Genomic DNA, 12,422 nt, shown 5'->3' on the forward strand with positions numbered 1-12,422 from the left:
CAAGAAAGCCATTAACCTGCCGTGATATACATCATCTTGCGCTCATCGCGCCAGTCTCAAGATGCCTGCCGCTCTCAAATGGATCACCAACGACCCGCGAGAGAGAGAGAGAGAGAGAGAGAGATCCACCTGCTCTTGCGCCTTCATCTCTCTCTGTCCCGCCGCTCTCTCTCGCTCTCTTCTTAAGTCTTGGATAGATACAAGTTATTAGGCTCAGGTATGATGAGTGTGCTCTAAAGGATGAGGCAATCTTTTCTTGTATAGGCCACGAGTCTCCCCCTGCTCGTGAAAAGCTCGGTATGCGCTCGCTGCTCGTATCTGTACAGGTGGATAGATGCACTTTGGGTAGAGCGTCTTATCTAAAAATTTCCCTACTGCTCCAGACCTTAGGGGGAAAACTAATCTCACGACCGTTCCCGTTACGTAAGACACCTATTCCTCTCGAGACAGCTGGTTTTTAGTTGTTAAAAATTGGATTTTTCTGTTCCCTTTTTTTATTGGTTAATCTCTTTTGAGATAGGTGAAAACTCGCGGGAACTTCGTGTCCAAACAAACGAACGAATAACATGGGCCTCGTCGGAGAAAAGGACAAGCTCGTGTTACTGCCCCCGAAACAGGGTCTTCTTATTGAAACGCTGTAGACACTCATCCCGAAAAATTATTTCACGCATGCTATGGAAAGGTGCAAACCTGAGATTAGCGAGTCGGAAGCGTTTGCGATCCTCTCAAAACCTAATGAGCTTGTCATTGCAATGAAAGAGAATCGAATGTCAGCGCATCAGTTTGCAATCAACCACAAAACATCACTCGAATACTCACATTTTTAGGGTTAAAAATAATTGCTTTAATTTAAGAATTAAAATCCTACGAAATATTTGGTTTATTTATATTTATCCAGAATATTGGCAAGTTTTGATTTGTCAGAGGGGATTTCCCGAATTATTTTTATTAAATAAGTGCAAAAACTTGATTGAAGTGCTAAAAATTTGAGAAAAATCAAGTTGTAACAAAGGCCTTTTAGAACTTTCAAATAGATCCATTTTCCTCTCACTGTTACATACTTCTACTAAAATATTGGAGCTGCTGATTTTATTCCTGGGCAGTGGAATTTTTTTCCAAAGGTATGTGATCCGTTATATCTATCTGCTCTTTGCATCAAAAATTCAATTTTCAATCGTGAGAGATGCTTGGCAATATGAAAAATAAAACGAATTGATAGAGGTAGGCCCGCCCACCCACTCTCGCTGCAACATTCCAATAAATGTCTCGCGGGGATGGGCGAGGCCGTGGTTAGCTGATAAAATACGATGCACCAAAATGCCCATCGGCGCGAGATTTGTGTGACTCGCTCGTCGACCAAATCTCAAATTCGTTAATGGATGGGTGTTGGTGGCGTTGCCTACTTAATTACAAATAAATAAGCTGCTCAGCCTCCATCGCAGGAGCACAAAAGGAACTCTCGGCTATTTAAGGCTAAAAGCTTTTCATAGTTCCGTGATAACGCCTGCACGCAGAGAAAAATGAAACATCGGATTCTGCGGGAAAATGCTACTGGTGTTGGGACCACGGCGCGGCGGGCAGGTATCAAATAAAGCCGTGATTAAATGTAGGGCCGTCAGGGAAATAAGGGCCAATGGTATAGCCGTAAAATGCGTCTGCTTTATGGCTGGTTTTAAATTTTATTACATTGAAAATTATGTCATGGAACAATATCACATTCATAAAAACAAAATGATGCATTTCAGAGCAGCTCGCAACTTGCTAAGGCGCTCTTGGTAATTTGAGGCAAAAATTCGACCTTAAAACTAATAGTAAAAACCGTTTACGACCGGGTGTGATTGGCGGGCGACTGTTGTCCCCCATAAATGTTTACGGTTCTATTTTTACCCTCTCTTCTTTTCCAGATCGGCCGCACCGATACAATAAAACAATCAAAAGCACTCGCCGCTGAGGATAATTGGTGCAATAGCTGGTTGCTGACCTGCAGTCTTGCAATTAGAGATAAACTACCTTTTTCTTCATTCCTCTGCGCTAAAGGCACGTTTCATGAATAATAATAGGAACGTGGCTACTGAGACCGGTCTCTATATCTTCGTTCATTCTTTTTTTCGGATTCACTTTTGCTTCTGACCCGCAATAAGGAAAAGTTATCTGCAGTGCTGCTCGATTTTTATTTCATGTCACAAAGGCTGTTTTATTGAGAAAGAATTCACTCGCTTTGAATCGCTCCTACTTGCCGTGGCCGATATTTTCCCGATCAAAGCCTCTAGAGGTCGTCCTTTAGGGACGGAAGTTGAGATAGAATGCGTGTGTAGCAAAGTCAGCCAGTCAGTCAGGTCATGGCAAAGCTGGCGACCCGAGCACAGCCCAAAGGAAGTTAACCCTTCGCCTTCTGGCCGCGAGGCAAAAAGCGGTGCTGTATCAAATTAGTAAGTAACACAAACTTTTCTTTTGAACTCGCTGATATATAAAGGGAGTGATAGTAAAAAACTTAAGACTGCCAGTGCAGATTCCTTTTTCTCGTGCATTGAAAAACTTTTATCGACAGCGACAGGCTTTCTGATCCACTCTCTAATAAATTGTTTTCATTGATCCAAGCCTAGCAATAATTGTGAAAATTTCCCGACTGAGCAAATAGTGTAAATGGAGGCTGTATCGTGTGACTGAATTTTAGGGTCGTATGACAAAAACGTGAGCGGCAACGCGACTGGCACTAATTCACACGTTTTTGTCTCTCAATTTCCACAGCAACTTGTCGCGAATTAAATAAAATACACGCAACATTAATTTCCCTCAAAGGCTACGTCCCCGAGCTCGGCGGACAAATGGCTAATCTTCTGCATTAATCTCCTCGTTTCCCGCAGCACATGTGCTTGGCTCTCTCTCTCTCTCTCTCTCTCTCTATCTCTCTCTCTCTCTTTCTCTCTCATCGGTTTGTATATGTGCCCAAAGAAAAGACAACACACGAACGCGAGCAAAGTACATACATACATACATAGGGACAAGAAAAGCTGTGCGATGCGAATAATTTATCACTCTCCACCGGCTGGCGCTAAGCACACGCAGAGGAGGCTGGTGGAAAAGTGCAACGTCCTCCAGGCAACAGAGTGGAAAATGAATTTAAGTTTTTTTTCTGCCTGCCAATTTTTTGTTCATAATTTTTACACCAAGTTCATTTACTCCTTAGCTGCCATATGCCGCATTATTTCGTATTCGAATTTTTGTAACAAATTGCCACATAATAAAGCATAATTAGTTTCTACAGAAGCAGAAAATTAGATCTTAACTTGATATGCAATTAGTTAAGAAACACTCTTGACTCTCGATTATCAGAATTAAAGAGCAATCGCTTTTGTTTTTATAACAGTCATATAGCAGGTTAGCCCAGTTTCAACGGTGCTCTAGAGCGATAATTGCCTCGTCGCGTACACGGCGTTGTTTACCTATTACATTAGCAAGCAGTGCAAGTAAAACGTTGTGTCATCGTACTTAGGCTCGGCTCTCAGCCTCGCCACAATTCCATTCGAGATAATCCCAGCAGCAGCAGCGCATCCCATTGTCGCCACGGACAAAAACCAGCTTGCTAAAACCCTCGGCCGGCGCTGTTCCTCGCGCGCAAAACGTTTCTCTTCATTTAGAAACTAATCTGCACACACACTTGTGTGTGTGTGATATTATCATCATCATCATAGTCGCCGAGGCCAGGGGGTTTAACACACCCTGCTCAACTATTTTAATAACGCGAGCGCACTGCCGCAAAGTGCTCCAAATTTGAACCGCACTGAGCTACTACGGCAGCTCCACACCGCACTTTTGTCCTTCCGCCCGGAAAAACACCCTTTAATTGCTCCGGGCCATAGTTATTCTGGATGAAATACGCTCCGTGCGGACGCGGACGCAACGTAACCGCACACAGCAGGGCCCATTCCAAATTGGTTTTTGACACTGGATTTTTTCCTTTTCGTTTTTACGGCCAATTAGAATCACCATGAAACTGCAAAAAAGCCACTCTGGGGAAATTGCGGGCTCAAAGGCAATTTAAAATCCACAATTTTGGTCCGATCGTGGGAAATTTGCGCGCTACTTTTCTCTCTTTGCTCGATCAAGACGGAGGCGTGAAAACACGATTCAGCATGTGGTTTTCCCACCCTCAATTTGACCGACGGTATGCATATAAGTGTGCCTTTGGTTGACAGCTCTCAAAGCAACAAATAGAAGTCGGTGCAGTATCAGTACGACCCATCAGCGGTAACAATTAAAATGTTTTCACCGCCAAAGCGACGCAAAAGCTGCGTCCATTGTATGCAAATAGTCGAGTCCCATATATCTCACACCAAGCGCGAGAGGTCACAAAGAGAACGTTATTTATTGCAGCTGCAGTAGTTATTTTCAAAGCAAATTACGATTTGAACTCGCTGTAAAGTGACAAAAGCCTAGCTCAAGTAAAATTGATTCAGTGCGCTTTGATGTTCCACTTTGATTCTGACTTTACGGTCCGCTCTTGCGTGTCAGGTTATTTTTGTAGCGTTTTGTCCCTTTTTTTAAAACAAAATCGTTCGCTCTACTCACCAAATCACAGAGAGGTCCGGGTTCCTTCATTCCACCATTGCTCGGTGAATTATTCCGAGCGCCTGAAAAAGAGAGAACGGTTATAATGGTTTAAAATTAGCATAGTAAAATGAAAACTCAATTTTGACTTCCGTTTATAACGGGATGGAATCATAATTCCAACACACCACAGAATTTTTCTCGCCACACTCTGCAGCAAGAAATGAAACGTGTCGTAAAATGTTGTGGGATATTTTCTCATGCATTACTCGAGACTCGATTACATATTATGGTCATAACGGTCATCGCATTAACGTCGGACGGAACTGCTACCACTTTATTATCCGAGATTTTTATTTCATTGCACCCACAGCCAGTGGCTTTATAAAGTGAATGAGCTCGACGCCGCGAAGGCGATTGGAGGAAATTTCGTGACCTCCAAAAAAAAGCAAAGCAAATGCACCGAGTGCAAATAAAAGTCGAGACAACAGCCGCGGAAATAATAAAAGCTGCAATAAATTTTGAGACGGAAATAGTGCAATGTGGCCAGCGTCAGCGCGCGTAAAATAAAAGAGATATGAATTCATGAAGGCTCACTGAATTTTATGGATAACAAATACACAGTCATAAAACATTCTCCAGCTGAAATTACTCGGGAGTTAAAAAAGCAAGCAAAACGGGATGCACTCGTATAGCTTTTTCACTCCATTTCACTCTGCTCTAACTCCACGTCTGAGAAAAAAATGTACCTCGAGAAAGAGCTGCAGTAAAAAATGGAACGTTGTCAAGGTGATGACGAGCTTATTCACTTTGCAGTCTGCTCGCTCGCATCTCCCAGATAAAAAAGCGAATGCACTTTTGCTTGGCTGCGAGGGGAAAAGCTTTGTGATCAGTGGGTTCCAGGTGAATTACTCTCGTCTTTGGCGTACGGAGAACGTGATGCATCGCCGATGGGAAAAAAGTGAGCATAAATGGATCTAAGGTGCATTATTCACTGTACAGCAAGCTTCAGTTAATCCACGCTTCAGGGGTTTTACTTTTTTTTTCACATGCACGACCGTGAATCTCAATTTAGTTAAAAGGAGATAGAAAGGCGGTGCATTCGGCGACCAAGCCGCTTTATCATTTTACCAATAAATCGCCTACTTCAATTACATGCAACTCACTCAGTCAGTCGGCTCAGGAAGGACAAGAACTTCCACTTAGCAGGGGCAAAAAGGGTTGACATAATTCGATCGTTCCGTGATCGATTATTTGTTGAGTTAATTGCAAACCGTTTAAATGGTTGGGAAACAAGAATGCAGCTCTTCTGAGAATTTAATGAAAAGCGGATTTATTTTATTCAAAGCAGCTCTAAGTAGAAATTCGCTTGGCAACGCTGCTTCTTTGGTATTCACACCGCCGCACAGGATTCATAATTTTTATTCGTATATATGTACGTATCTATCGGCGTGCATCGTGCGTTACCTTTTCAAGACCGTTCATTGCCTGCATTCACGGCCAAGGGGCCGGTGCGCACTCTTGGCGTTCTCACAGGCAATCTAGCAGGCGCATATAAACCTCAAAGAAATGGAAATATTCATGTTGGTTTTTTTTATTGTTCCGTGTTCTTTCGGGAAACTATTATGCAATCAGGAAGAGATCATATCTTGCTATAATCATGTTTTATATTTCATAACTTCAGGGAAAATGTTATTGTTTATTTTCTTGGTTAAAAATTGGGAAAATATTGATACTATTTTACTTCGAATATTTTTGATAATCATTAAAGGTTAGAAACTATTACAAAGTACGTAATATTTTTTCAGAACGCCTATAAAACAATTTAAAATTGAGCTAATCACAGAATGTGCAGTAAAAACAGCGAAGTAAAATTCAGCTGGCCACTGGAAGCCCCTTTGCAAGACACTGAAGGTGATAAGTTGGCGAAAAAATCGGTGGTGGCAGCGGGCGGTAGTGCAGAAATTAGTGGGGGCAAGTCATTGTGCACGTGCTTTATCACAACGGGCGCAGTGGGCGAACGGCGTGGTTTATCTTGGGAGCATGGATCTTTTAGCACGTCGACATTCATTAGCTAATGATTTGATCCCAGCTGTCGAAAGAGTCACCGCGTCAAACGACTGACGCCTTGTAGCCCACACTTATCCTAAGGAGCGACGGCACGCGCATTTCTAAAAGCACTCAGGTCGAGTTTCAATTCGCGTGAGAATTTGATTTCTGCACGCGGTAGAGTGCTTTTCTAATTTTATCAGCGGCTGCTGCCGCTGCGGTGTTGTCTGCTTAATTCTATAACAAGGGTGGGATTCGCTGAAAACCTTGCACAAAAAACAGATCATCGCACGTTCCAAAAATTAAATTAAAGTGTTCAGAAAATTTCCTGATTAAATTGTCGTGTAATAAAATTCAACGAGCAAACGTTTCTCATGCGTTCTGGGCGTCGATGTTGATCTCCCCTGCGAAAGTGGTCTATACAGCAACCACAAGTTGCACGAAACCAGGCTGCGAAGAATGCGGTGAAGGTGTTTTCATCTTCGTTTTTTTATTGCGCACAATAGATGGGTGAGTGTGTGCGAATCTCGATAGTAGGGGCGAGTTGGTGGAATCTGTGTGTACACAGCCTGCGAGATTATTCTCTCTCTTTCGTAGTCGTGCGAAAAACGCACGCCGAGATTTGCGGATCCGGTTTCCCTGAGCCGGGGCGGGGTTCAAAACCGTGTGCACACCGATGCGAACATAAAAGCAGAATGTATTGTGAGCCAAGGAAAACGCTGACCTGCTGTTGCTTGCAACCTTGTTTTCAGTTGCGTTCCAATTTATACTTTTAGACCTAATGCCGGATTTAAATTGTGCTGGCGCCTTCGCGAGGCAAATTCTTAAAAATAAATTTAGGACTTTAATTTAATCGAAAAAAAACTTGTGGTGATCATTGATTTGAATAGTTTTTTATTGCAGCTCAGAGCAATCGTTTTTGCAATTTTTCCCCTTTTTTGATGCCCTTATCTTTATTATTTTCTATTAAATTCATCTTTATTTTATGTTCTTTGATTTTGCAAGAATGATCAAATATCTCATAAAATTAAAACGCTATCCGGGCAAAGAAACACGCAGATAATCTGAGACGAATTGCGACACTAATACGTGTTTCTCTAGCAAGACTGCGGGAGACTTGAAGGGATCAGGGACCCGTGCTGAGGCCCTTTAATCTTTTCAGCACGATCTCTCCAGAATGAGATTTTGATTGGTTCGCAGAGCGGCTCGCAGTTTAATCAATCTGGCTCTCTCGGCGTCAGGACGGAAACACGAGCGGAGCTCACATCGGCCGGCAACAAAGATCGGTTTTGTTCTAGAATTCTTTTTTTCTTGTCAATGTGGAAATGCGGACCTGCATTTTATACTGATGCGGGGATGGAATGTCAATCAAAGCCTTGTTTACACTACTCTGAATGGAAGGGCGGGCGCTACAAAGTAAGCCACCGCATTTGCCACGGCAAATAATTATAAACAAATATTAATACTTTCAGGGTTGATGGGAATTGAGCCTCTCTCTCTCTCTCTCTCTCTCTCTCTCTCTCTCTCTCTCTCTCTCTCTCTCTCTCTCTCTCTTTCGATTTTCACTTTGATCCGCCATAGTGTTTGCTTCCACGGTGGATGGGGCGAACGTATTGCTATCAAAAGCAGTGGGTGAGTGAAGCCTCCCGAAATGCCTGCCTAGCGCCTTTATAATCCCAAGGTAGCTCTTTCATATCAAAAATGTCATTTGCGTGTCGTGGAGGAGCCACAAAGGTAACGCATTCAGAGTTATCCGGCGACGCTGCGCGGAGAATGCAGACAGGACCACCCAGATGCGATCTTGATCCCATTTTATACGCTGTGAGGCAGTTTTCCCGACTGAATAATATTCCGTGTGCGGAACCTTGTCGACGCGTTGCTCTGACCTTTGGAAAATAATCCAGCCAGCACCTGTGCCCGGTGCGCCATTAAATTCATTCACTCTCGCTTGCGTCAGGTGCGCGAGAAAAAATTGCAGCGAATTCGCCTCTCATTCAAGGCTACGTGCGCCAAAATAGTCGCACATAAATTTCGCTCAACAACAGACAAATTGGCCGAATTCTTTTCCCACAAAGACCATTGTTCCTCCGATCGCGGCCTTTGATTCCCAGCATCCATTTCCACTGCCGCGCGCAATGTATTATGCATACGGATTGCCCGCTTTAATCGATCGTCCAGCTTGCTTTTTATGGTGAGTAATAAACGCCAAAGCATTAACCCTTGCGGATTCTTGTCATTTTTTTAGCACACCGGCAAACGTCCCGAGGGCTTTAAGGAGTGTAAATTTTTATTATCTGCTGGCATTTCGCTCGCCGAAAAAGTGTCAATGCCAATGTTGCTAACTTTATGGCCGTTTTTGCAGAGAAAGGAGGAGTTTGTACCTGAAACTTGCTTAATAAGTCGCGAAAACTTTCCTGGACAAAAATTGTTAGCTTTCGCGATTGCAGAGGTTTCTTCTGTAAATCCATTTCTCACTCTCTTAAGAAGCAAATTCTTAAAAAAAATGATTATTTTTCTATCCACGGCAACGCTGCACCACGTGATTTAACAATGCATCTTTCATTATTTACTTTGAGCCTTCACTCTCGATAGTTCTAGAGGTGGATAAAAGATAAAAAGAGTGACCTTGATGGGAAAAATTGCTGTGGAATGGAGCTCGCTTGCTGCGTCAGAGGCCGGATGAGTTATTTAGCCGGTCCAGCAGTAGCATCCACGAAAAAAGAACGAAATCATGCGCCGCAATTACCACTCGTCGGTGCTTTCACGGATATACACGTATTCGAGCCTGGGTGGCCGGCAACCATTCGGCCCCGTCTTTTCCTTTCACGTGAAAATCGCTGGCAAAAAGCGGCGCTTTCTCGGCCTATTATTTCCTCTTCTCTCTTCGCTGGAGAATGGATCTGCGGCCGTGCTCCTCTCCTGCGTTCCCCGTTCGCCCGCGGCACGCTTGATTCGGCTTTTGTTGTCTTGGGTACCGCACATGGCAAGAAGTGCGAGCGCGGATTTGGATTCCCGTTGCAGGTTTAGTTTTACCGTGCTTGCTCTTCCTCTTGCTCTTTATAGTGATGTAACGACCGAGCAGCTTCTGTTGAGTGTAATTGCATTTGCTGCAGTGACGACCGTAGTAATGACTTCAGGATGCAAGCGAATGTCATTTCAGGGCCATTAAATTTTTCGCACGCGCAAAAAACAACGACCTTTTGCTTCCGCGCATTTGCCCAGTCATTCTCGTCGGGTGTTGCGCAACGCGAACATTCTCATCGTTTTCGTGCCGACGCTCGTTATGAGCCATAAACTTTTCTATTCTGCTTGCAATTTATTCAAATTGCGGTCCGTGGTGATAAACACGTATACACTGTGCGATCCTAAAAGGTTCTATCAGAAAATTTTACGCATCATTATATTAGCAAAATTGATCTGAGATTCTGTGCGAAAAAAGCAAAGTCCGGCTCAAATGGCAAGGTCTGATTGTTAAGTGTTTATGGTCAAGAATTTTACTCTCTGCTGTATTGTACTCAATGAATACACATCATTGCTGTGGTTTCCATGCACTTTTTACTTTGAAGAACTGAGAAAAATGTGTTTCTGTCTGCTGTTGAGTATACCTTAAAAGCAGCCCCGTGATGAGACAGTCGTGACTGTGGAAGTTATCATGCAGCGTCTGTGGTTCCCTTTCACTAGCTTACAAGCACGATCATCCTTGATCTTTCCAAAATAATAGTGCATCGCGTGTCATAAAACCAACCAGACTGAAAAACAGTAATTATTTACGCAAGCTTTTTGTCCGGGATTTAAACCAGCAGACGCTCGAGTTTAAAAACTCCACGAGTGTAAATATATACCTTTTGGTGACTGCCACAATGGAAATGCACCGAAATTGCTTTCGTGACGTGACATTAAAATAAATAAACAAAGGTATTTATTTACTCTTTCATAACACATCTGGGTGTGATAAAAGTGAATTAAATTGAAAACCACAGACGACAACGCCCTGGAAAATGTACACGTGTTACCTTAACTACACCCGTACACGAACACCTACAAGCATGCATAATCACATTCCTTTCGGTTGCACCCATATAATATCAATTTTTTATAGACACTCGAAATTTATTAGCCTTCTCCCTCGATGCACTCAAGAAGCATAAATTTTAAGTGAAATTGTGCCGTGGCAAGAAATTTTTTTTTAAATTTATTCCAGAAACAGCCAGAATCGAATCAAAGGCGGTGTTTTGTTCTAATGAAGCGAGAGATGATTTAGGAGAGACAGATGCGCGAAAGGTGCAATCACCGCTGTAGCAGAGTGCATGATCTCTGTGCAATGCGGTTTTACTTGTTCTAATCTACGTGATCTGCACAACTGGTGGCGTGTTTAATAACATGCTCACGGCCTAGCCGGCAATTATGACAAAAGCAATTCTGCGAAGCGAGCAAGCGACTCACATAACAATAATTGAAACTGCGCTCCGCCGCCGAATAGCTCCTTGCGTTAGGTGGCAAAAACTTGTCGTTCGACTGAGGACGTTTAATTAGAGCAGCGATCTCGTTCCACGTTACGACGAGCATTCCTGATTTTACCTCTGCGGTAATTAACACGCTAATTGCGCTATTATTTTGAATTCTACTTGACACGTAGGAAGCAAGTTAACTAGTTTCATGGAAAAGTGAAATTCGTACAGGAGTGCTTTGTTTTACTTGAAAGGCAAAATAGATCGTACCTCTAAATTGAACCAAACAAAGTTAAGAATTTTAGAAGGAAAAGGCGTCCTGGAACAATGATCAACTCAAACAGCGGGTGGTGTGAACGCAAAAACACGATAAACTTTCAGCAAAACGACTTTCCTCCTCCTCCTCTTGTGTTTCCCAAGTAAAAACAAAAAGTCTCAAATCAAATTTGCGAGTTAGAACACGTTAAGAGCTGCTGGAACTCCATCAGCGGCCAAAATTAAATCAGCCGGCGTGCAATCTAATCACAGTGGCAACGCTCATCTGCCTTGAAAGGCAGCGTTCAACATATAAGTTTATTGTCACTCAGTCGGCAGACGGTGCCGGCCATGAATTTTTACGCAGCAGCCCTAACGGCAGCAAGGCAAACGGCCTAATTCACTAGTTCCCTCTGCAGACGGACGTGAACGCTCGCGCGGGGGAGTGCATTAGTATTCTTATCGCGAGACGAAAAGTGTTAAAGGCGTAATGCAATTAGGGTGCCGGTCTGGGCGGCGAGTCTGGGGCTGCTGCAGCCGCAACATCCTCTTCGCCGGGTGCAAAAGAGCCCGGCGAGAGCACAGGTGGTTCCCATGGGAATCAGAGGGAAGTATAGAGTGCTAGGCTCATGTACTCGCACACGAGACACTGTTCCCAGCAGCCACGCTCTGTGCGCAGGGAAAAAGGTAAGAGATCTGTGGCAGGGGACTGCACAAATAATGCGCGCTTTGCAAAATGCTTGACCATACACATATTAACCCATCAACTCGCACGCATTATAAATTGTTATAAAATATAGAAATGATATGATAATGTCTACTATAATTTTGAACATGCAGTATTCAGACTTTGTTCAGTTGGCCAATTTTCAGAAGTTGAAGAGTTAATTCAATTTAAATTTTTTGATTCCAACTCTCGACCGAAGACTTGTTTATATTCTTTTAACTAACCACCTTTGACCAAGATATTAAAAAATCTAATATATTGCTTTGTTACAAATAAATGGTATTGCTTCACCTCAGAAAAAGTACACAGAAAATGATTAAAATTTTAAATAAATAGATAACAAGACAATAACGGGCCAAAGATAATTACAAGCTAAGGTCGAAACTGTAAGTAAT

At 43.0% G+C, this 12,422-nt stretch overlaps 1 protein-coding gene across 4 annotated transcripts in view; it reads right to left on the reverse strand.

The window, feature by feature from the left end:
• ASPP (Ankyrin-repeat, SH3-domain, and Proline-rich-region containing Protein) overlaps positions 1-12,422 on the reverse strand; it is a 110,421-nt gene that overhangs the window by 56,812 nt on the left and 41,187 nt on the right. For all 4 annotated transcript variants that reach the window (XM_065489828.1, XM_065489829.1, XM_065489830.1 and 1 more), the window contains one exon: positions 4,570-4,631. In XM_065489828.1, the coding sequence (XP_065345900.1) occupies positions 4,570-4,631 (62 nt within the window). The remainder of the gene's footprint in view (positions 1-4,569; positions 4,632-12,422) is intronic.

Source organism: Cloeon dipterum, chromosome 4 (genome assembly GCF_949628265.1).
Source record: "Cloeon dipterum chromosome 4, ieCloDipt1.1, whole genome shotgun sequence".
Classification (NCBI taxonomy): domain Eukaryota; kingdom Metazoa; phylum Arthropoda; class Insecta; order Ephemeroptera; family Baetidae; genus Cloeon; species Cloeon dipterum.